This window comes from Gossypium hirsutum, chromosome A09 (assembly GCF_007990345.1).
Source record: "Gossypium hirsutum isolate 1008001.06 chromosome A09, Gossypium_hirsutum_v2.1, whole genome shotgun sequence".
NCBI classification, from domain to species: Eukaryota; Viridiplantae; Streptophyta; class Magnoliopsida; order Malvales; family Malvaceae; genus Gossypium; species Gossypium hirsutum.
This window is the reverse complement of record NC_053432.1, coordinates 57,540,808-57,568,141: the sequence shown is the minus strand read 5'-3', so window position 1 is coordinate 57,568,141 and position 27,334 is coordinate 57,540,808. Positions and strand designations below refer to the sequence as shown.

Genomic DNA, 27,334 nt, shown 5'->3' with positions numbered 1-27,334 from the left:
ACACAGAAAAATGCATAAAACATTTTCCATAAAACTTTTTTTAGAATTATGATTAAATTGAAACTATTTGTAATATTTGAGGGTTAATTTTTTTAAATTATGACTAAATTGATATAATATGTAAAAGTTGAGGGTTAAATTTTTTATATACAAATTTTTTAAATGCCATGTTAGTTTGCCGTTTGTAATTTTAACGAGAGTGACTAAAATGACCAAACGATGTAACCTCAATGCTTAAATTGCAAACTTTTTTAGTTTGAGTACCTAAAATGAAAACTTTTATATTTTGGTGACTAACTGTGTAGTTTACACTAAAAATAAAGAAAAGAAATCAAATATTATGTTGATAACGTTTTATGAAATAAAGATAAAAGAGAGTAAAGAACAAATAAATTGGGAAAGCAAAAGAACTATGATATTTTATTGATTAATGAGGATATTTACAATGGTTCTCTAAAGCCTATATTTATTTGTATTGAATATCAATAAAGCCTATATTTTACTGGGAAAGCCTATATTATCTAAAGCCTATATTTTATTGGGAAAGCAAAAGCCTATATTTACAATGGTTCTCTAAAGCCTATATTTATAGGCATAAAAAATATAAATAAAATAAAACTCTACTTTTAATGAATATTAAAGTCCTAATGTATATCAAACTTATCTTAATATTAATAGACGTCCACTTAATAATAAAATATTCGTAACAATATTAATATTAATTTCCAGATGAGTTTTGTATTATTTTAATAAATAAATATATATTTTTGAAATGAACCGGGTTGGACTTTATAATAAAACAAATCAAAGTACAAGCGAACCTATTGAAGATGGGTTTACGAGAGTGAAGAAACAAACATAATTAAAAACAAGAACCAAAATAATAAACAAAATGAAATTGAAAAAGAAAACAAATTAAAAGCCAGCCTAGACTTAGATCCCAAAAGTAAACCCTAGAAGCTTGTATCGGTGCTAGATTCCTAAAAGGTAAATCTTCCCAAAAAATTGATCTTTTGCATTTCTTTACCTTTCCTTTTACCCAAACGTTCCCCTTTCTGCTATCAATCTAGTTCTCTTGGTCTGAGGAACAAAGATCCCACTCCGGTGTCTTTTATCATTCCTAAGTCCAGGTAACTTTCTTTTCTTGTTCTTAGACATTCTGTTGCTAGGCTATGAGCGATAATGTTTGTGGATCTAGGCACGTCAGCAAACTTTAGCTGTTGAAACGATGACTTTGTCTTATGTATATCGTCGATGATAGCCCAAACCTCCGATTTGTCTCTAACGCTCCTTTTGCTTTTGTTTATGATGGATTTCGACCACGTGCTGGAGACCAACTAGATGCTTAACCGTACTGCCAGTAGACAGGCAAGGCCTCCTGCCACAAACGGAGAAGCTACACGATCATGCAGTTTCTATTTTGTGACCAAAACAACCCCTTGGAAGTCACGAACGACTAGTCCCGAAGTAGATCTATTCAAGTCTTGATGGAAAGCGTTGTCAAAGTTTACTTTGACTGACTGGGCGTTTGGAGGTACCCAAGCCTCTTCGCTCGTAGATCTGGTAACATCCCTTTGTTCTAGACCATTTATTTCTGAAATATATATTTGGATCCAATCTATGATCTATTTACTTATACGATAGACTCCTTCATGCTTGGTTTTGTTCCTATTTGTCCAGATCCCCCATACTCCATGGAGGAATACCTTACACTGTTCTTCAGTGCACTGGGAAAAAACCAGTTGAACCATTCTACATCAGGCATTTCAAGTAATAATAGTACCTATTGTAAGTTTAAGTTATTCCATACATCTGCTAAAACTTGACAATCTCTAAACACATGATGTAGGGTTTTGGGACTACTACTACATCAGGGTCAGAGACTGTTCCCCACACTCGCCTATGCTGCAAATTAACCATAGTGGGAAGGAAGTTCCATGTTGCCTTCCACATATGAATTTTTACTTTTGCGGGAATCTGCAATTTCCATATTTTCGTATAGAGGTCTTTAAGAGCATAATTTGTATAATTAGGCCGAAATGTATTTTTATGTAATAGTTTATAGGCAGTTTTGACTGTGAACTTGCTAGATAGGTCCCCTCGCCAAACAAAGATATCCTCTTTTCTCTCTTTCAGCAAAAGAATTTGCAAGACTTGGTTTGCAACCTTATCGAGGAAGGTACTTCTGATCAGGTCTTCTTTCCATATCATGTTGTCATTATAAATATAATTTGCCACCACATTCAAACCCCTTAAATTAATATTTTCATGGATATGATAGGATGGCGAACCTGGCAACCATGCATCCTCCATTATGGAAATATTAGCGCTGAAGCCAATTCTCCAACAAAGCCCACTCATTAGCAAACCCCTCGCTAACCACACACTTTTCTAGGTAAACGAAGGTAAATTGCCTAAATTCGTATTCAAAAAACTAAAATTTGGATAATATTTTGCTTTTAAAACATAAGCTAATAACAACTTAGGATGATTAATCAAATGCCAACCTTGTTTTGAGAATAAAACGACATTAAATTTAACTAAGCTGCGAAAACCCAACCCTTTCAATTCCTTCGACTCACTAAGATGTTTCCAAGAACACCAATGAATCCCAAGTTTCCCTAGTCCTTTTTGCCACCAGAATTTAGCCATGATTCCTTCCATCTCATTACATAGGGCTTTTGGGAGTCAAAAACACACCAAAGAATAAGTAAGAATTGCTTGCAATATTGATTTAATGAACACTTCGTGTCCCTCTTATGATAAATAGCGAATACTCCATCCTTCAATACATTTTTTAAATTTGTCTATTAAAATCTGAAATGGCTTCTTCTTGCGTCGCCCCACCATGTTAGGGAGACCAAGATATCTTTCTGGATCGTCAGAATGTCAGACATTTAAAAGCCCAAAACCAATTGTCTGTCATATGCAGAAGTGTTGGTGCTGAAAAAACAGTAGAGTTGTTGAAATTTATGCATTGACTCGAGCACTGCTCATACTCTCGTAAAATAGTTTTTAGTACATTTGTCCCTCGAATCGATGCTTCACTAAACAAAATGGAATCATCGGTAAAAAGAAAATGTGAAATTGAGGGTCCATTCCTGCTGGCTTTTGTACCCTTTAACCAGCCGTCCCGAACTGCAATTCTCATTAGTGAAGATAATCATTCACTACATAGTAGAAAAAGAAACAAACTCAAAGGGTCACCTTGTCGAAGACCTCTACTAGGACGAAAATAGGTCACCTTGTCGAAGACCTCTACTAGGACGAAAACATTCCCCTACTTGACCATTTAGAACAATTGAAAATGATACGATTCAAATACATCTCATTATAAGCTTCACCTAACGATTATCAAATCCTAACTGAATAATCATGCCTTTTATGAAACCCTATTCAACTATGTCATAAGTTTTACTCATGTCTAGTTTTAATGTCATAAATCATTTATTCCCCACTCACTTTTGACGAAAAGTATATAGAACTTCGTAGGAAAGTAATACATTAGCAGATATTAATCTACCCGACACAAACACACTTTGAGATTTATCAATACAACTAACTATTACACCTTTCATGCGATTGACTAGAACTTTTGCAACTATTTTGTAAATAACACTGCATAAACTAATGGGTCCAAAATTTACCAAATTCGTGGGATAATGGACTTTTGGTAAAAGGACAGTATTAGTCAAATTTACTGAAATAGGGTCCATACCATCAATAAAAAATTTTAAGCAAAACTCAGCAACATCTCGTCCAACAATGTGCCAGAATCTTTGGAAAAAAATTTGCTAGAAACCCATCATCTCCTGGAGCCTTCGTAGGCTCCATCTCCTTTAACGCTTCTCTTACTTCGTCAACTATGAAAGGAGTTGTTAATTGCATATTTGTCTTCTGAGAGATGACTGGCACGATCCCCCCTAAAATTTGAGACATATCTCTAACACCATTAGAAGTGAACAAATGTTGAAAATAATCCCGCACAATACTGTTCATCTCGTCGATCTCTGTTGTTTCATTTCCATATCCTCTTTGTAGGGATTTGATTTGACTACCCGATTTACAGCTGGAAGCATACTTATGAAAAAATGTTGTGTTCTTGTCTCCTACTTTCAGCCAGTTTGCACGAGCGCGTTGTTCCTAGAAACATTTGTCTTTATCAATTTCTAAGCTGAGATAGATTCTGGTATCAATGATACGTGCAAGATTTTCATCGTTAACATCTTTTAACTGAGCCTCCAACTATCACGCGAGTTTCTCCTTTATCCCTTTGCGTTTACGAGCTATACCCCTCAACCATTGAACGAGGCTGGTTTTCCAAAAAAGGACCTCGTGAACAATTCCAATATATGAGAACAGTATCTTTAAAAGAATTCTCCAAAATCCACCATGCTTCAAATAAAAAACTCATCCTTGTATGGTTGTTTGTAATTTGATCAATGTGAATAAGTATTGGGCAATGGTTAGATAATGAATGAGGATGATGTTTAATAAAAGCATTGGGAAACATGTTTATTCACTCAACACCAGCCAATCCTCTATCCAACCTTTCTCGGATGTTTGTTTTCTGTAAATTTCCTCTCTCTCATGTGTGCCATGCCCTTAAATAACCTAAATCCAATAGCTAACATTCTTTTAGTACGTTCCTAAAAACCTCCATGCATCGCTCATTTCTAGGAAGACCTTCATTCTTTTCACTCGCGTACATTATCTCATTAAAATCCTCATAGACTAACCAAGGAATTATTTGATCTTAAGCCAAAAGCCGAAGTAAATCTCATGACTCCTCACTACCGAGGGCATATGGAGAGCCATAAGAACCAGTAAATCTCCACCTATGCACTCCATCGTCTTTCTCAACCTCCACATCAACATGACTGATGGGAAAACTTTTTAAACTAATAGTGACATTTCCTTCCATGCTAAGCAAAGCCTTCCTCTTGATCCCTTCGCTGCTACCTCAAACAAAAATCTAACTTTCTCCATTCTAACTTTATTGATTTTTGTCTCCATAAAGAAGATAATTTGGGGATTATGTAGTTTCAACACATGCTGAAGCATTCAAATAGCCCTAGGGTTCCCCAAACCCTGAACGTTCCAACTTATAATTTTCATTACGACTGGTCGGCTTGCTTTTTGGCAGCCACCGTTATAAATTAAAAATTTCCCGAACCCTTCTCAGTGATATTCTCCACCCCACCTGTAGCCAACATCATGCGATCCTCACCCAAGGTTTGTCGAGGACATTTTTTCCCTTCTCCCCATTCTAGCACCACCTCCTCAGAATCGTGCTCCATTGATGTCCCTTAGATACAAGAGATGGGTCCCCTATTAAATTTAAACCTAGCATAGAATCAAAACTCTTGTAGTTTCCATATCGATTCATAGATTCCAACTTTGTGCGCCCTATCCGATAATTTTACGAGCTGCTTCCCCAATTTGATCGTTTCCAATCATCTCTTAACCATATACTACCCATTGCTAGGGCACATTTTAATTGTGCCGTAATAGACAAATCCCAACCCATCTCAGCAACTTCAAAAACCTAAAGACATTCTCTCCTCACAGAAAGAATCGCTATGGCCCAGCTTGCCATAAAAGAAGCAGAACAAATTCATATGTTCATATTTAAAGTGTATACAGCCTAGATTTCCAGGTGAAAACAATAATATTTTCTTCCTCTTCAAGGGGAGATGTACATCTATACAAACCCTAATTATCATATAACTCCTTAGGCCCTTAGTAATACTCTCACCATCATATTCAACAAAATGTCTAATAAAGTTACCAATCTGTTTGGCTAAGACTTCAGAGAAAAACCCTGAAGGGATATCATGCACTTGGACCCAAAAAAACGCATAAATCAAAGGAACTTTTAGGGGATCCTTCCCAATACCCAATCAATGAAATAATAACATGTGGTTATTAAATGTCCAAGGAGATCCATTAATCACTCGCTCTAAATCCATCAGATGAAAGAAATGAAACAAGAAACTCTTCTCCCTTAAATCCAATATTTGAATACCTTTGACGAGATGCCAAAGGTTAGCTAACGTACCCCGCATGGCAGGAAAGTGAATAACACTTGCTATAAAAAAAAACCCAACCAAACAGAAATCATGTTCTTCTCCGTCAATTGAATCGTTCCTTTATGCTTATTCAATCTCATCTTCTTGATCATCAAGGGACAATGTCGCCAATGTGTTCTCCATTACTAAGAAAAACCCCTTGGATCTGTTTTGTCCCACTAGCGTGTTAGAACTGAAACAGATCTATATTCGAACCAAGAAAATTGACAAGAAACCTTAGAAAATAGTTACTGTCGTAAACAAAAGAACAAAATGAATTAAAACCCTAATCGTGCTTTAGAGAGAAAGCAGACAATAGTGTGCAAAGAAAGCAGACACTTGTGGATCTAATAAATAAATATTTTTAAAATTAAATGAAAGTAATAAAATTAATTAAATATTTTTAAAAATACTTTGTAATTACATTATTTTTAATTTAAAAATGATTTTTTTATAAATTCATTACAAAAATTAATATTATAAAAAATATTATAATTTTAATATATACAATTCACTCATAGCATGGAATTATAAACTAATTATAATATATAATATAAATAAAATCCAACCCAAATTGTTTTAACCCAACCAAATTTGAATTAAACCAAACAAAAAAAATTGAAATTCAAAATCCTAAAATTAATTTTACCTACACAAAATTATATCTTTGTAATCACGAATTACCTCCTTTCTTGATTAATACAAATTAATTCATTGTTAAATATTTTTTTATTTATAATCAATTCAATTAGTGAAACATAACAAATAAAAGTCAGACAATTTATTTATGCCACATCAGCAAAGTTAATAAACGTTAATTTTTTCATCTATTTCGGGGTGATTTGACAAACAATACAAGTTCAATGGCTAAAAGAGATTAAAAATTAAATGGAAGGCTAAAATAACTTTTCCTAGAAATTAAATAGAAAGTTGAAGGGCTAAATAAATCATTATGCCTTAGTTAAATAATTAATTGAGTTGATGTCATTCATCAATTGAATTTCAATTCACTTATGAAATTACTAAAAATCTATTATTTTTCAAAAAGTAACAAATATCATTTTGAAGGTATTTTTGTCCTTTTACATTTTCTATAAAATGTAGAAAAACACATGCACATGATTAGATTTGAATAAAAAAATATTATCATTTCAATTAAAACCTTAATTTTTATATTAAATTTTGTAATAAATTTATTATATTATTACTTTTTTATTGTGTAATAATCTAATTAATGTTAAATTTGTTAATAATTTTAACTTAACAAATTTGAAAACAGGAATTGCATTGTAATGAAAGTGACCAAACATCCATCATTTTCATACCATCTTCCAATTTTTATCCACCAAATGTATTCGCTTTATAACTTCTTTTCCCTTGGTCGGATTTTAAGTTCAACACCCTTTCATAGAATAGGACTTATTGCACTGAATGTCCTCGAAACTATCTTCCAGATTTTGAATCGGTGCGTAAACTTTAATATGTTCTAACTGAGCCATAAAGGTATTAGTATTGTATCATTTAGGCCTTAAATGCGTGTCTGAAATTGAAGTGGAGTATATTTAAAAATATAAATCAAATTGTAAATACGTCTATATCTACAATGGACAACTTGAATATGATGTTTTAAATAAATAGACAATATCAATAAATTTTAAGATCGACAATTTTTTTAATACATCAGATCTAAATTATTTGTGCAATAGATATACACAAAATTTACAATTTAAGCTGCATGGGTTAAATATTATCTACACTAGATTTAACGGCTAAGCTAATAACTAGGGTGACAAAAGGACCGAATTAATATAATACTAATAATTTGAAGGTTCAATTAGTACATTTTAAAATTTGAAAATAAATTTAGAATGTGAAACATAATTTAAGGATATCTAATGTAATTAAACCTAAAACAGAACTTGTTTGATGTTTTTGTCGCTTACTTATTTGGGTAATATTTTAAGTCTGATTAACATTGCATTCGCCTGCTAATAGGCTGTTGGATTTGAAGACAATAGCAGATATAATTGATGTACTTTGTTTAGTTTTAAAATGAATTTATTGGATGCAAATATAACCAACCGGCCGAGAAAGAATACAAAATGTTACATGAAATTTACATAAAATATTCATAGTATTAGTGAGTGAAACAAAGACAAATCAGAAACGAAGTGACAAGAAAAATCCAATGGTTTGCAGCTTTATGTCAACTACACTTAAATTAATTAAACTATTTGTAAATTAATATTTTGGTTATTCAACTTCAAAACATTATAAAATAGCCACTGAATTATTTAGAAGTTTTTATTTAATTCATTGAACTGTTAAAAGTATTTTTATATGGCCCTCTCTGTTTATACCGTCTACATCAATTGAAACCTTTTTTTCCCCATTCTCTTTTACAATTCAATTTTCTTTTTCATGAAAAACTTTTGAACGTTAAGAATCTGCGAATCAAAATTCATATAACCTTTTTCTTCGATCTCCAATACTAATCGTCAGATCGACTTGGATCTAAGATATGTTCTTTTACTTGTCAATGTGTACTGATTCACCAAACTGATTGTTGAATCGTCGCTTGTGACTTACTAGTCGGACTTTTTTATTATTATAAAAAACACCTTACTAGCTAATGACTTAAATAAAAATTTTCGAATAGTTCAATAGACCATTTTGTCACTTTTTGAAGTTGAGTGACCAAAACATAAACTTACTAATAGTTTAGTGACATTGGATGTATACCTTTTGATTATATCAACTGGGAGGAGTGAGCCAAAAGCTATTTACACGTTTCGAACTTTATTTAATACTTTAGTTTTTAATTTCAAACTAATTCTGCTATGATTTTTAAATTTGTTTTGTTCTGGAATTTGATGTTAAAAAAATTTATAACTTTTTTTTATTTATCTTTTCTGTCTATTTTATGGTTAATGTTTGGGATTTGGGGTGGTCTCTTTTATAATAATTTGTCTCTAATATTCAAACTAAGGTTTTTTCCTTGAAAATACAATGTGTCTTACCTCTAACCTATGACATATAGGTCACCACTTAGGAGATATGGTATTAGGGGTTCAAATCCCACCAAAGGTGAGATGCTCACATCCACTTGGTAAGTGGCTATGCAACCACGTATGACTTGATTCCTTGAGGTGTTCCCTTTCCGTGAAACAAGTTGCTCATGGTGTGTTAGCTTTCGATAGAGGAGGGAGACAAAACCCTATCACGACCCAAAGACAATACTGACCATTTTAGAGAGTCCAATCTATTGCCCTACAGATAACACTTCAAATACTTCTCCCGAATCAATTGACCCACACGGAAATAATAAAATTTAAAAACAATACATTTTAGTAAATATATACATATTAGAAGGAGGCAGATTTTATTTAAATCCATTAATCTAATCTTGAAAGGTTTAATAAAAAGCCCACCCTTTCTAAAAACTCGTTAAAAAAAAAGAAAAAGCTTCTAGGAGGTTGGGAGGGGTCAGAACCCAAATACACATTTTTGGCCATTTCTAAATTTCTCTCTCTCCCTGGCTTGGCCAAGTATTGGTGAACATGAAGTAGTTGAAATATAAAACGTGTAAGCTCCAACCCAAATCCTTACAAAAGCAAAAGCACAAACAAGACACTCCCAATCAGTTTCTTGTATTAAACAAGTTGCCATTAAACAAATTGAAAAGAAAAATAAAACACATATATATTCATCAAACAAAACAAAACCAAACCAGACCAATCATTGCTTATAGGTGTTTTTTTGTTGAGTTTTGTTCTTGAGTATATTGAGAGCAATGCCTTTAAGACCAAGTAATACTAGAAAGGATGTTGAAGTGAGGAAGAAAGGGTACAAAACTTTAGTATTAGATGGTGAAGAAGCAAGAAGGAGAAGAGAAGACAATTTGGTGGTGATAAGGAAGTCCAAAAGAGAAGACAGTCTCCTCAAGAAAAGGAAGGATGGGTTCTTTGTTATCAATCACAATTTGTATCAAAAGCATTCAAATGTAAGAATTCATTGGCTCCTTTTTCTTTATCGAGTAAATATACATTTTTGTATTTAAATTTGACTTTAAGGTTTAATTTGATATTTAATGTCTTTTACTAAATTTGGTCTCAAGGTTCAACTTAGTACCTAAATTTGGCTTCATAGTTCATATTGGCTTAAATAAGCTATTTATTGTAAGTATTAATTTGGACAATAAGAAGCCAAATTCAGTTACCAATTTGAACTAAAAGGTCAAGTTTATGCATCTAATGGGACCAAAATAAACTTTAGGTGCCAATTTGAACCTTAAAGCTAAGTTCAAGCACTTAAATGGATTAAAAAATCCTTAGGTAACAATATAAACCTTGAAACCAAATTCAAATACCAATATATATATTTATCTTTTTTTATTTATGCTACTTTTAAGGGAGGAGTTAGAAATTTTTTCCTCATTTGCAAGGATTAAAATATAATTTTATCATTATATTTACTTAAAATTTTCACATTTTTTGTTTTTTTATGACAGTTGGAATGTGTTCCATTGATGGTAAAAGGAGTATCATCTGATAATCCTGCATTGCAATTGGAAGCAACCACTCTCTTTCGAAAACTATTATCCGTTGGTTTGTGTTTCATCATCTTCCTATCAACATTTTATCTTCATTCTTTCTTTAACCTCTATAATTTGCATAGTTTTCTAAATCAGATTGGACTGACTGGTCGGATCGGTTGAACCTGAAATTAATTAAGATATTGATCCGGAAAAAAATATTAGATCGGTTGATTTGTAAATCAAGTTAAAAGTTAGTTGAACTGATTTTTTAATATTATTTACTTTTATAATTTTTTATGAACTATTTAATTAAACTATACAAATTAGTTGAATTGACAAATTGATGATTTAACTGATTCGACCACTAATCTAATACTAAAAACTTTGACAATTGGGTTACTATAAGCTCACATTATGATATATACCTGCAGAGCCATGCCCTCCCATCGAGCAGGTAATCGAAGCAGGCATTGTTCCTCGATTAGTGGAGTTTCTTGACAATCATGATCAGCCTCAATTGCAGGTAAGGTTGTTTTTGGTTTTAATATAGTAATGTAAAATATTTTAATAAAAATTTCGATTATCAACTAATTTTGTTTTGATTATAAAAACATTTAATAACTCGAATTTAATGGTTTTGATTGGACAGTTTGAGGCAGCATGGGCATTGACTAATATTGCATCTGGTACATCGGAGCACACACATGTTGTTATTCAAAATGGTGCTGTGCCCAAATTTGTGCAACTTCTTTGCTCTTCAATTGCTGATGTTCGAGAGCAGGTCAGTTCCAACTATTTTTAGGAAGATTTATAAAAATTCAAACTAAGAAGTATTTTTAAAAGAAATAGAAAAGGTAAAATTCTATTATTAGTCCCTACACTTTTTGAATCGATCAATTTTAGTTTTTGTATTTTTCGAATTTTAAAATTTTAGTCCTGATTCGAACAGTAATAGTTAAATCTGTTTGGTTAAAATTGATTACTAGTCCTATACTATAGGTACAATTTTAGATTTAGTCTATATTATTCAATTGGTCATTCAAGTCTCTATACTTTTGAATTTTAAAATTTTAGTTTTGATGCAAATAACGGTCGTTAATCTATTAATTGGATTTTTGGTGAGTAATATGTGGAAATAACAAGCTATCCATAGTCCTTTCCCAACCTATAAATAGGAGGATAATGCATTTTAACACACTCAAACCCGCGTCCTCTTACATTTACAACAATACCCAAGCCGATCGAGCTAAAATTCAATCGTCTTAAAAATAGTATTTAATAGAAATGAACCGAAATATAGGAAATGTCTATTTTTTTTTGTTAAAAATCCAAAATTAATAAAAAGAAAAAGAAAAGTTAAAGTTAACTTATTCTCAATTTAACTTATATAATTGAAATGTGATTTTCAATTTAACCGATTAAATTGAGTGGTCCAATTCCGATCCTTGCTTGCTTGATGAAACCCAGGCTGTTTGGGCATTAGGTAACATTGCTGGTGATTCACCAAAATCTAGAGATATAGTTCTTAATCATGGTGGGCTAATACCACTACTGGGACAATTGAATCAACATTCCAAATTATCTCTCCTACGGAATGCCACTTGGGCTTTACTAAACTTCTGCCGAGGCAAGCCACCAGCACCTTTCCACCAGGTAACTAAAAGTACACATATTTATTGGTTTGATTTGTTTTTTTAAATTTGCATGTTTGTTTAAAATTTAAAAAGGTTTGATTAAAAAATAAATTTGAATAAAAAATTTAAATCTGTTTAAAATGAGTTGAGTTCAAATTTTAGTGTTTAATATTCAAGTCCAACTTAACCCGATCAAGCTTATTTTCTATACTTGCATTATATTATATTATGTTATTTTTTTATATTAAATAATTTTTAAGGTATAAAAAATAATCTATAATAATAAATAATACTATAATGTAAATATGTTAAAAGAATATTTAATAAAAAATATTTAAAACTATTAAATATTAGATTCCAAAAAATATAAATATTAAAAAAATTTAAAACTAAAAGGTAATATGAGGGATCTAAAATAAACTTGGGTAATGTTAAGCTCATACTTCTGATCAAGTTGAGTTTTTATGCATCAAGGTACTGCTTAAGCCTAACCTCAACCTGGCTTTAACATACTATGAACACCTCTAAGCAAAACCTATGTAATCATTATTTTTCGGTCAAATTAATGTTTTCATCCTTGCACTATCTAATGATTAATTTTATGCCTTGTTGTGAAGGTTAAGCCTGCATTGCAAGTGTTGCACCGCCTGATTGAATCGAGTGACGAAGAAATTCTGACCGATGCTTGTTGGGCGCTTTCTTATATTTCCGACGGTATGAGCGAAAAGATTCAGGCCGTGATCGAGGCGGGCATATGTCCACGACTCGTGGAGCTTCTTCAGTAAGATGTGTTGTGGATAACATGATGTATTATGTTTCCTTTTGATCTTGTTGGGTTAACATTTCTCACTTTAGTTCTGTTTATGGTACCTACAGTCATCCTTCAGAAGCTGTTGTTGTCCCTGCACTTCGGACCATAGGGAACATTGTTACCGGTGATGATTCTCAGACTCAGGTATTTATTGCCGTGGCAGATTTACGACTAAGAATTTGGGGTCTAATTAATTTTTTTAAAAAATAGAAGTTTAATGAAAATTTAAAAAATTTGGGGATCTAATTAAATTTTTAGAAAATGTGTATTCATGAAAATTTTCAAAAAAATTAGGAGAGCTTAATTAATTTTTTTTAAAAAAAAAGCATAATAAGAATATTAATTTTTTTTAAAATTTAATTTAACCATCTTTAGCTGATAGTTAAATGGAGAAATCAAATTTGTCTTCTTCCAAAAATTAATAAATTAAATTTAAGCCATTTAACATAAATTATAATTTTATTTTAGGCCCTAAACACAAAAATTCTTGAATTTGAAATTTTCATATTTTGTCAATTGCGACAGTGATTGACATAAAGTATGTATTTCAGGTTGTAATTGACAATGAAGGTCTACCTTGTCTCTACAAATTTGTGTCCCAAAATTACAAAAGGATTATCAAGAAAGAGGCTTGTTGGACAATTTCAAATATTACAGCTGGGAATAGAAACCAAATACAGGTTAAATATGCTGCAATTATGTGTTCCATTGAATTAAGCTGTGTTACTCATAAAATATATATTGCAAATAATATAGGCTGTCATTGAAGCAAACATAATTAGTCCACTTGTTCACCTCTTTCAACATGCTGAACTTGAAATCAAGAAAGAAGCTGCTTGGGCTATTTTCAATGCTATCTCCATAGGCTCCCATGAACAGATTCAGTATGTTTTTGCCTCCCCCCCCCCCCGGGTCTCTCTCTCTCTATCTTTTTAATGATTTGTGTTGACTCTGCCGAGAGCCTTATAGATTCAAAAGTTGACAGTACATCATGTATTGTCTCTAATTGGTGTTTTACCTTATTGTGTTGAGAGTCATGATGAAATCATATGATGAGAATATACCGTGCTGTCTAAATAGGTGGAATCATGACAAATTAAAGAGTTCGCACATGGTTTGACAGTTCTTGACTTAGGCTTAGTTTGGATGGGCAATTGGGTGCGGTGTAGTTCGTTTAGCTTACTTTTTATCTCACGCTACAGTATCGTTACAGTATCTAATATCACCGCCACCGCTGTTTTTACACTAACCGCAGGTAAATGCACCGCCCATCCAAACTCACCCTTATGTGATGTACTCCTTAGTTTGTAAATTCATAGAGCTCTCGGGAGAGTCAAAGGCGGTGGGGGCAAGTAGGGCCCTGTCCCTCCTAAAAATGGGAAAATTGCCCTTTAGACCATATAAAATTTGTAAAGTTATAAGTTAATATGGTGAAATTTCACTTTAGTCTTAAAAGAATGATAGAATTATGAGTTAATCCTTATAAAAGGAGTGATATATTTATATTTTAGTTCTCATAAAAAATTATAATTTAATTTTGATCTCCTAGGCAAAGCCGAAATACATTAACAAAGTTTGCTTAATTGTTGTTGTTGTTTATTTTAATAGATACTTAGTGAAACAAGGTTGTATGAAGCCACTTTGTGATCTATTGGCCTGCTCCGATCCAAGGATTGTGACATTATGTCTTGAGGGTCTTGATAATATTCTAAAGATTGGTGAGACAGATACAACATTAAGTAACAATGGTAGTGGGGTAAATATATACACTGAAATGATTGAAGAATGTGATGGTTTGGAGAAAATTGAGAATCTACAAAGCCATGAAAACAATGAGATCTACAACAAGGCAGTACAAATGTTAGAGAGGTATTGGTTGGAGGAAAAAGAAGAGGAAGAGGAAGAGGAAGATCACTTTGGTGATTCACAATTTTCTTATGGAATTAACACTGCCTCTATTTGGAGATTTAAATTTTAGTTGCAACATTTTTTTTTGAATAAAGATAGTTTGTGAAGTTATGTATAGAAGAAAATAACAATGAGGCATAAGAAAATTTTTTGTGAGAAATTAACTTTGTTAAAAAAAAAAGAAAAGAAAGAGAAAGTATTATACTAATCCTAAAACATGAAGAATTCAAATGGTTCTCAATAATTTTTAATTTTAGGGAACTCAACTAATTGAATATTAAAATAAAACACACAAAAAAAAATTTCTCTTTTTAAGGAATATTGTTGTGGAACCTAAATTGAAGCTACCAAGTATAATGAGTGTACCTAACAAATTGATGAATTTTGAATTGATTCGTTTAAAAAAAAAAAAGATCTGAGGCCAAACAAAGTGGGACAGATTTTTTTTTATCCTTATATATATAATTATTAAAATAATTTTTTAAAGAATTATGTTTAAATATTTACTCGACTTTAAAAATATAGATATATAGGTTAAGGATGGATACATTCACATCTATAGAGATAGTAATAATTTTCAAAATTATATATTCATAATAAAACAAAATAAATAATGGACTAAAATATACCAAATATGAAACCAAGATAAATTTAGCAATAACACTCAATTTGTAATAAGCTTATGACATCAAAATGTAATACATACCCAATGTGGGATTACAAACCAAGCCAAAAACTCAATAGATCTTTTCTTTTGATGAGTTTGTTAGGCCCACTCAACCTATTGAACCTTCCATTTCTCAAATCAGATGATGCTATCTTTCACAATGCCTGTAATGCGCTGATTGGTGCCATACACCCAAAGATGTTCACACTTGTAGAATATTAATAATCAAGTCTAAACATTGACTAATTAGGTATAATTTTTTTTAGATGTTTAATTATTACCAAATTATGTATTACTCATGTGAGTCAGAAATATATAATTAGTTTTTTAAATAAAAATAAATTTTAAATGAGAGATAGTTTTGAGGATGGTAGTGTAGAAAGGTTTTATTAGAGAATGGATATTTTTTCTATATAAAAAATATATTTTACATATAAAATTAATAATAATATTTAAAATAATTATTTAATTTTGATTATATTAAAATTTATCATACTAAAAAAAATACTTATTCTAAGTTTTAGAGTTAAAATTTACTGTTTAGAATTGAATATTTGGCTTGTAGAGTAAGATATAAAATTTAAAATTTATATAATTTATAACAATATAAACTTTTAACTTTAAAATTAGTGAATAAATTATATTAGGATCTTCTTAAAAAACATTATTTTTAGGCACTAATAAAATAGTGTCACGTCATTAAATTTTAACAATAATAAAGTATTATTATAAGGGATTGTATGAAACTATGATTCCATGTCATTACTATCCATTTCCTCCTTATTTTTAGCTTTTTCCTCATCAAAAAATTCAAATCCAACTTGTAACACCCCAAACTTGGCCTAGATATTATGGTCGAATTTGGAGAAATTACGTTATTTTGTTTAAAAACTTTCGTCTCGAGCAAACTCAAAATGTGTTTCGAAAACATAATATTTGACAAAACTTTTACACATGTTTAGGAAAACTTAAACCCAAAAACACTTATTTCAAGCCCAAAAATTTAATTCAGTTTCATTTGTTTCAAAATTACCAATTTTAGATAAATCTTTTTCGGTTAAGGCTAACGTATTTTCAAAACAATTTATTTGTTTACAGAAAAACACCTAAGAGTTACTTAATTTGCAGCAAAAAAAACTTTCGGAGTTCTAATTTTAAAAATTGAATTTTAAATATTAACTCGCGAGGTTTTGCATTATCACATTCGCATATATCAATAACGAAAAATTAAACGGAAACCCAAACAAACCCAAGAACAAATTACAGTCCCCAAATGTCTAAAATAATTAATTATGAAAATCACCAAATTTAATTTGACTGATAAAACCATCTGAGATCCCGCACGCCGTCCGATTCTAATTTTATATATTACCGGAAACATCAGAAATAAAACAAAAGGGTGAACTATAGAGCTTAGTGTATAACTAAAACTCAAATTGAGATCACATACATTATGATATACAAAACAGAAAATTTCATAACGATCAGTCAAACAAAATTGAGTATGCATGATTATGCCAATGCGCTACTTTTCAAAAAATCATAATGCGGATTTTTTAGAAAACGTCATACCCAACTCTGCTACACACCAAAATAACTCATCCATCGAAAACACACCAATAAAGTCATCTTGGGTTGCCTGGCAACGAAGACCCGCCACCCTGGGTTGCCCGACAACTATGGCTTATTAATATGTAGTTAACTGCCAAATCAAATATATATGGTCAAGCCACTAAATATGCAAATCATTAAACTGCCAGTACAAAATCTTCCTCCTTTAACATTATCCCAAACCTCATGCAATGTGTCATGGCATGTGTAGAAGGCTCAAATTGCCCGGGCCCATTTTACAACCTTAAACTCAATTTCAAACTACCAAAACCTAAAGCTACCCAAACCCACTAAAAACCCCAAGCCCACTAAACTAACCCTAAACCTAAACCAACTAAACAAACCCAAAACCCATTAAATCCCAAGACAAATTACCCTAGCAGCCCAATACCCAAACCATAGTCAAACAATAAATACCTAGCACTAACCCCACTTGCACTGCCTACAGCTGCTACTGCCATGCTAGTCTTCTGACCACCTGCTCTGTAATAACCCTACCCGTATTCATTGTAGGAATAGGGTACGAAGTATTACCAGAGTTTACGAATTAATTTTTTTTAACTCAATATAACCCCTTTATAGATATCTAACATTCCTTGAAATTTTAAACCGAAAACAATCCACATCAACCAATCCAATTCAACATATTTTCAAGATAAATTCATGCATATTTATAAAATAACGTCATCAAATACCCAAAACCAGGTTTGTTAACCATACCAATGGCTAACTCGACATTCATTTCACAGAATCATTTACTTTATTAGCTTATACATGCTATTAATTTCCAAAATAAAGTTTCTTTATATACCGAAATCCTGAGGTTGATAGTGTGATGTGTCTCCGACCAAATCCGACCTCCGAGCTCTTAACACTACAAAACAGGGAAAAATGAAACGGGGTAAGCACTTTGTGCTTAGTAAGCTCATGTAACAAGAATTATACTTCCCTAAAATTTTGAATACAATACAATAAACATTCATATATCCATTCAATGCATTATTACCCTAATATGCACAAACTCAACATTCAAGTTAGTACAATAATTTCCATGTACCAATAATATATACCATGATTGATGAGCTCATCAATATCATAATTTTCATTTCCTTGTTATTTTTCCATATTTATCCCGTTGAATTTATCAGAATTTCGATGGATTTTCAGAGGTACACTTTTAGTGTACAATTCCGGGTCCGTCAATTCATATTCATGTGCGCACATTTGCATTTCAGAGAGCACACTCCCGCGAACCTCAACCTTGCAGCGGGATTACCAGTCTAGGCTAAATCCCCTGCAACGACAATTACTCTAATGAGCTTGGATCTGAATTACCAGTCCAGGCTAAATTCAGACCCTAATTCGGATTTCCCGTCCGAGCTAAATCCATTTTACACATATTCTTCGAGAGGGCTATATCAAGATAGGATCACCCGTCCGGGCTAGATCCTTTTTACAGTCAATTTCTTTTCAGAGATCCATCGAATTTTCCTTTCATTCAACCGGGATTTCTTCCCATTTTATCAAATATATCAATTTTTCATTAATTTTCATACAATGAACATTCAAATCATATTCACATCAATAACGTACAATCTCAAGCATTTAAGAATATAATTCAAGTTACACGAACTTACCTTGATACTTGTTTGTAAACAAAAAAAAATCTACTAATCTCGAACTTTTTCCTTTCCTCGATCTAGCTTCGTATTTGAATCTTATAGATCTAAATAAATAAATTTAATTATAAATTTAATACATTTCAAGTTCATATGCAACATTCCCTATAATTCAACTATTATTATTTATAGTTTATTCAAAGCTGTCTATTTAAGTCATAGTCACTAAATTATTTATAACTCGAGCTACGGAACTCCAAATTAAGATCCGTTAATTTTCCCTGAAACTAAACTCATATATATTCTTACCATAAAATTTTTAGAATTTTTGGTTAAGCCAATAAGTACAGTTTATTCTTTAAATTCACCCCTATTCTGCTGTCTATCAGTTCTGACCCTTCTTCACTAAAAATTAATTATCTCTTCATAAAGGATTCAAATGATGTTATTGTTTGTTTCTATTAAAAATAGACTCATTCAGGATTCTATACATATAAATTTAAGCCCTAATTATTTTTCTTAAATTTTTTATGATTTTTCAAAGTCAGAACAGGGGAACCCGAATTCATTCTGACCTTGTCTCACAAAATTCATTATATCTCAAAATTTACAAATCCATTGCTTACACTATTTCTTATATGAGAAACTAGACTCAATAAGCTTTAATTCCATATTTTTTTCATCTTCTAATTCGATTTCTAAAATTTATGGTGTTTTTTCAAATTTAGTCTACTGCTGCTGTCCAAACTGTTTTTGTGCAAGCTGTTTATTACCATTTTTCCCCTAATCTTTTAATAAATGATAATTTCGTCACTACTCAATTAGCCTCTCAATTGAGCTGATTTTTCTCAATTAAATTTTATTCTGTCACCTTAAACTAGTGTACAACCTTTAGGAATCGGAATTTCAGCAATAGACTTTAATTCTAAGCATTTTCACAATTAGGTCCTAAAAATCAATTTCTATTGAAATTACCTAATAAAATCATCTCATAAACAAATTAAAGATTTAATTTCATTCTATTTCATCATAAAATTACAGCACTCAACCATGGTGACTATCAATTTCATCCATGAAATCAAAAACTAATGAATTTAATAGTAGGACCTAGTTGTAAAAGTCTTAGAAACACAAAGATTACAAGAAAAAAAGTAAGGATTAACTCACTTGGTGCAAACATTATGAAATACCAGCTTAGAGAACCCTCCTATGGCGTTTTTAGCTGCTGGAATTGAAGAGAAATGAAGAGAAATTTAGATATTTCCTATTTAGTCCTAGCTTTATTTAGTTAATTTTACAATATTCCAATTTTGCTCTTAATTTATCAATTTTCCTGCTGATTTCATGCCCTCGTCGTCCAACCCAAATAAATTTTGGGTCTAATTCCCTTTTAAATCCTTTCTCATTAGACTCTTAAGCTATTTAATCATTCTAGCAACTTTTACACCTATGACAATTTAGTCCTTTTCATTTAATTGACTACCCAAACATTAAAATTTCCTAACGAAATTTTAATACCACATTACTAACATTTCATAAATATTTATAAAATTATTTTTGACTCGGTTTTACGAGATAGAGGTCCCGATACCTTGTTTTTACCCAATTTCTTCAATAATTTTTTTTCTAACTAACCACTAAATCGGTAAAATTTTTCTATCAAAATTTTCATAGGATTTTCCTATCATATCAATTTTCATGCAAAAATATTGAAATAAATTTCTCTTTAAATCGGATTTGTGGTTACGAAACCACTGTTCCGATAACTTTGAGTTTAGGCCATTACAACTCTACCCTCTTTAAGGATTTTCGTCCTCGAAAATCTTACCAGTAAAGAGATTTGGGTATTGTTTCCTCATTGCCTCCTCCGGTTCCCATGTCGCTTCCTCAATCCCGTGTTTTTGCCACAATACTTTCAGCAAATTTATCTTCTTATTTCTGAGCTCTTTTGTCTCCTGCGCCAATATCTTGACCGGTTCTTCACTGTAAGTCATATCTGGTTGAATCTCTACTTCTGTCAGAGAAATAACATGTGAAGGATCTAATCGATATCGTCGTAACATAGATACATGAAAAACATTATGGATTCTATCAAGTTCCAGTGGTAATGCCAATCGATAAGCGACCCGTCCAATTCTTTCTATGATTTCATATGGCCCGATAAATCTTGGACTCAGTTTATCCTTTCGACTGAATAGGAGGACTTTCTTCCAATGAGACACTTTCAAGAATACCTTGTCACCGACTTGAAATTCAATCTCTTTTCGTTTAAGGTCGGCATATGATTTTTGACGATCGGAAGCTGCTTTTAGACTATCTCGAATAACCTTTACTTTTTCTTCTGTTTCTCGGATCAAATCAACCCCATGTATCTTCCTTTTACTGAGCTCTGTCCAATATAACGGTGTTCTACTTTTTCTACCATACAAAGCTTCATACGGAGCCATTTTAATACTCGACTGATAACTATTGTTGTAAACAAATTCAATCAAAGGTAGATACCTCTCCCAATTACCTTCAAACTCTAATATACAACATCGGAGCAAATCTTTCAATACTTGAATTACACACTCAGATTGACCATCTGTCTGAGGATGAAATGCAGTACTGAAATACAACTAAGTACCCAAGGCTTCTTACAATTTGTCCTAGAAATGAGACGTAAATCGGGGATCTCTATCTGATATAATGAATACAGGCACTCCATGTAGCCTAACAATCTCAGATATGTACAGTTCAACTAGTTTATCTAAAGAATAATCCATACGTACCAGAATAAAGTGAGCTGACTTTGTCAATCGGTCAACAATCACCCAAATAGCATCTTTTTTCCTCGGAGACAAAGGTAACCCCGATACTAAATCTATAGTGATTCTTTCCCATTTCCATTCTGGTATAGTAATTGGCTGAAGTAACCCTGAAGGTACCTGATGTTCAGCTTTAACTTGCTGACATATTAAACACCTTGATACAAACTCAGAGATATCACGTTTCATTCTCGACCACCAGTACATCTTTTTCAGATCATTATACATTTTATTACTCCTCGAATGTACAGACATAGTACCGCTGTGAGCCTCGCGTAGAATCTTCTGTATGAGCTCTGAATCCTGAGATACACATACCCTACCTCTGAATAATAAACAACCATCAGAACCAATCTGAAATTCAGAATCATTACCTGACTCACACTGTGCCCATTTAACTTGTAACATCTCATCATTCTTCTGAGCTTCACATATTTGCTGTAAAAATGTCGGTTTGGCTCTTAATTCTGCTAGGATTGAACCATCATCAGTCAATGATAACCGGGTATTCATAGCTCATAAAGCAAACAGAGATTTCCGGCTCAAAGCATCAGCTACAACATTAGCCTTACCCGGATGGTAATCAATAATCAAACCATAGTCCTTTATCAGTTCAAGCCACTTGCGCTGTCTCAAATTCAAATATTTCTGTGTCATCAAATATTTCAAGCTTTTATGATCAGTATAAATATGACATTTCTCACCGTACAAGTAATACCGCCATATCTTCAACGCAAATACAATAGCAGCTAATTCAAGATCATGTACTGGGTAATTTCTTTCATGTGGTTTAAGTTGTCTTGAAGCATAGGCTATTACTTTACCCTATTGCATTAAGACACAACCTAAACTATTTAATTAGGGATCACTATAAATAACAAATTCCTTACCCGGTTCAGGCTGCACTAATATAGGTGCTTTCGTTAGTAGATCTTTCAATCGGTTGAAACTCTGCTAACATTCATCAGTTTACTCGAACTTTACATCTTTCTGCAATAATCGAGTCATCGGAGAAGCTATCATAGAGAATCCCTGTACAAATCTCCGATAATAACCAGCTAAACCCAAGAAACTTCTAACTTCAGATACATTCTTTAGTGGATTCTAATTGATAATAGCTGAGATTTTACTTGGATCTACCCTGATGCCTTCGGCAGATACAATATGTCCAAGAAAACCCACTTCTCGGAGCCAAAATTCACATTTACTGAATTTAGCATATAACTGCTTCTCTCGCAGAATTTGCAACACAATTCTCAAATGTTCTCCATGTTCTTCTTCATCCCGAGAATAAACCAAAATATCATCAATGAATACTACTACAAATCTATCTAAGTACGGTCTGAATATCCAGATCATCAAATCCATGAATACTGCAGGTGCATTAGTTAGCCCAAACGGCATAACCAGAAACTCATAATGCTCGTACCTGGTTCTAAAGGCTATTTTTGGCACATCTGACTCCTTTACCCGTAGCTGATAATAACCCAATTGAAGATCAATCTTTGAAAACATAATAGCACCTTTCAGCTGATCAAATAAATCATCAATCCGGGGTAACGGGTACTTATTCTTTATGGTTACTTTATTAAGCTGCCGGTAGTCGATACACAATCTCAAAGACCCGTCTTTCTTTTTCACAAACAGAATCGGAGCACCCCAAGGTGAATGACTCGGTTGAATAAAACCCCTATCAACAAGCTCTTGCAACTGTGTCTTTAACTCTTTTAATTCTGTAGGAGCCATCCGGTACGGAGCTATGGAAATCGGAGTAGTTCCCTGAATCAAATCTATAGAAAATTCCACTTCTCTTTCTGGTGGCAATCCTGGTAATTCCTCTGAAAACACATCGAAAAATTCACATACCACTGGAACTGCCTATATTTTTGACTCAGATACTTTGGTGTCGAGTACATAAGCCAAGTAAGCATCATACCCCTTTTTGACATACTTCTGTGCTGCCATTACTAAAATCATATCAGATAACCCCTTTGTCTGATCAGATTTAACCCGGAGCAACTCACCATTCTGACATTTTAGCACAATATATTTTTGTCTACAATTTACTACCGTATCATGCTAGGTTAACCAATCCATACCAAATATCACGTCAAATTCATCAAATGGCAGTAACATCAAATCAGCCGGGAAACAATAACCTCTTACCATTAGTGGAAAATTTTTACAAATTTTATCCACCAACACAGACTGGCCCAGGGGGTTCGAGACTTTAACCACAAATTCAGTAGGTTCAACAGATAAATTTTTAACAATTGCAAGTTTAACACATATATATGAATGCGTAGAACCAAGATCAATCAATTCAGTAATATCAGTATCAAGTAAAGAAAATGTACCAGTAATAATATCAAGTGCTGAGGCATCTTCTCTAGCACGGATGGCATATGTCCTAGCAGGTGCTCGTGCTTCAGACCTGCCTGCAATATCTTTCGTAACTCCTCGGCTACCACCGACATTACCAGATGGTCGAGGTGGTCTACCTCTTGAAACTAGATTACTCGGCTTCGATATCTGCTCAGCTTCTTTTTCACCCCTTTCTGGACAATCTCTGAAGAAATGGTCAAAAGAACCACATCGGTAACAAACCCCGCTCTTTAATCGACATTCACCAAAATGAGCTTTATTACAGTACTGGCATCTCACTGCCAACACTGGTCACTGATGGAGTAGAAGGTCTTGGATTAATGCGTTGAGAACCTCGCTCTCTGCCTAAATACCCAGTGGTCGAGGTAAAACGATCCTGATACTTCTTCAATTTCTTTAAAGTAGAAAACTGAGATTTTCCCATTGGTCTTTTACTAAAAATTTGAGCTTCCCTCTCAGCCTGTTTCTTTTCTTTGCTCAATTCTTCTGCTTTATAAGCTCTCTCTGCCAATGTAGCAAACTCTCGAATTTCAAGAATTCCGATCAATAGCTTAATGTCTTCATTCAACCTTTCTTTGAATCGTTTGCACATTTCAGCTTCTGACTGTACCCATTCTCGAGCATATTTACTTAATCGAACAAATTCTCTTTCATACTTAGATACCGATCTATTGCCCTGTTTCGGCTCAAGAAATTTTTTTCTTTTCTGGTCAAGAAACCTCTGGCTGATATACTTCTTTTTAAATTCATTCTGGAAGAACTCCATGTAATTTCTTCTTTCAAAACAACTGAAGCTTTAGTATTCCACCAATGATAAGCTGTGTCTTTTAGCAGTGAAATGGCACATTTCAGACATTCTTCTGGTGTACAAGATAATTCCTCCAAAACCCGAGTAGTGTTTTCTAACCAGAATTTAGCCCGTTCGGAATCATCATCAACTGCTGTTGGAAATTCTTCAGCCCCATATTTTTGAATTTTATCTACTAGAGCTTTCCCTTTTCTGACAGATTCAGTACCTGTACCTGTGGGATCTCGGGAACCGGTGGAGGAGCAGGAGGGGGAGATTGAACTTGCTGCACTACAGGGTTAGTTCTTAAGTATTGATTAAACCATTCATTCATCATTTGAAAGAAGGTTGTTTTTGCCTCGTCCCCTCGACTTTCTGTCTCGGGCCTTCTACTGCTAGTTTCTTCTCTTTGTATTGAAGCCGGAGCATGACTCCCAGCTTCCTCAGATTGACTCGGTCAGATGACATTACTATAAGAAAAACACATTTTAAATGGTCAGGAGATATCACACTATCAATAATAATTTAAATGGCATGTATAGTTAATCCCGTATTTGCTACATCGATCCTAGAACCGGTTAAATCGTAGCTCTGATACCAATAAATGTAATACCCCTACTCGTATTCATTGCTGGAATAGGGTACGAAGTATTACCGGAGTTTACGAATTAAATTTTTTTTTAACTCAATATAACCCCTTTATAGATATCTAACATTCCTTGAAATTTTAAACCAAAAACAATCCACATCAACCAATCCAATTCAACATATTTTCAAGATAAATTCATGCATATTTATAAAATAACGTCATCACATGCCCAAAACCAAGTTTGTTAACGATACCAATGGCTAACTCTACATTCATTTCACAGAATCATTTACTTTATTAGCTTATACATGCTATTGATTTCCAAAATAAAGTTTCTTTATATACCGAAATCCTGAGGTTGATAGTGTGATGTGTCTCTGACCAAATTCGACCTCCGAGCTCTAAACACTACAAAACAGGGAAAAAGGAAATGGGGTAAGCACTTTGTGCTTAGTAAGCTCATGTAACAAGAATTATACTTACCTAATATTTTCAATACAATACAATAAACATTCATATATCCATTCAATGCATTATTACCCTAATATGCACAAACTCAACATTCAAGTTAGTACAATAATTTCCATGTACCAATAATATATACCATGATTGATGAGCTCATCAATATCATAATTTTCATTTCCTTGTTATTTTTTCATATTTATCCTGTTGAATTTATCGAAATTTCGATGGATTTTCAGAGGTACACTTTTAGTGTACAATTCCGGGTCCGTCAATTCATATTCATGTGCGCACATTTGCATTTCAGAGAGCACACTCCAGCGAACCTCAACCTTGCAGCGGGATTACTAGTCCAGGCTAAATCCCCTGCAACAACAATTACTCTAATGAGCTTGGATCTGAATTACCAGTCCAGGCTAAATTCAGACCCTAATTCGGATTTCCCGTCCGAGCTAAATCCATTTTACACATATTCTTCGAGAGGGCTATATCAAGATAGGATCACCCGTCCGGGCTAGATCCTTTTTACCGTCAATTCCTTTTCAGAGATCCATCGAATTTTCCTTTCATTCAACCGGGATTTCTTCCCATTTTATCAAATATATCAACGTTTCATTAATTTTCATACAATGAACATTCAAATCATATTCACATCAATAACATACAATCTCAAGCATTTAAGAATATAATTCAAGTTACACGAACTTACCTTGATACTTGTTTGTAAATAAAAAAAATCTACTAATCCCGAACTTTTTTCTTTCCTCGATCTGGCTTTGTATTTGAATCTTCTAGATCTAAATAAATAAATTTAATTATCAATTTAATAAATTTCAAGTTCATCTGCAACATTCTCTATAATTCAACTATTATTATTTATAGTTTATTCAAAGATGTCTATTTGATTCATAGTCACTAAATTATTTATAACTCGAGCTACGGAACTCCAAATTAAGATCCGTTAATTTTCCTTGAAACTAGACTCATATATCTTCTTACCATAAAATTTTCAGAATTTTTGGTTTAGCCAATAAGTACAGTTTATTCTTTAAAGTCACCCCTGTTCTGCTGACTGACAGTTTTGACCCTTCTTCACTAAAAATTAATTATATCTTCATACAGAATTAAAATTATGTTCTTGTTTGTTTCTATTAAAAATAGACTCATTCAGGATTCTAGACATATAAATTTAAGCCCCTAATTATTTTTCTTAAATTTTTTATGATTTTTAAAATTCAGAATAGGTGAACCCGAATTCATTCTGACCTTGTCTCACAAAATTCATTATATCTCAAATACAAATCCATCGCTTACTCTATTTCTTCTATGAGAAACTAGACTCAATAAGCTTTAATTCCATATTTTGTTCATCTTCTAATTCGATTTTTAAAATTTATGGTGATTTTTCAAAGTTAGTCTACTGCTGCTGTCCAAACTGTTTTTGTG

The 27,334-nt window shown here is 32.6% G+C and overlaps 1 protein-coding gene across 1 annotated transcript; it reads left to right on the top strand.

Moving 5' to 3' along the window:
* Positions 1–9,864: 9,864 nt before the first annotated feature.
* On the top strand, positions 9,865–15,031 carry LOC107890250 (importin subunit alpha-4). The gene is made up of 10 exons (XM_041076164.1): positions 9,865–10,074; positions 10,582–10,678; positions 11,040–11,131; positions 11,258–11,389; positions 12,076–12,261; positions 12,860–13,023; positions 13,119–13,197; positions 13,605–13,733; positions 13,810–13,937; positions 14,662–15,031. The coding sequence occupies exons 1-10, from the start codon at positions 9,865–9,867 to the stop codon at positions 15,029–15,031; spliced, it is 1,587 nt and encodes a 528-aa protein (XP_040932098.1).
* Positions 15,032–27,334: the final 12,303 nt, after the last annotated feature.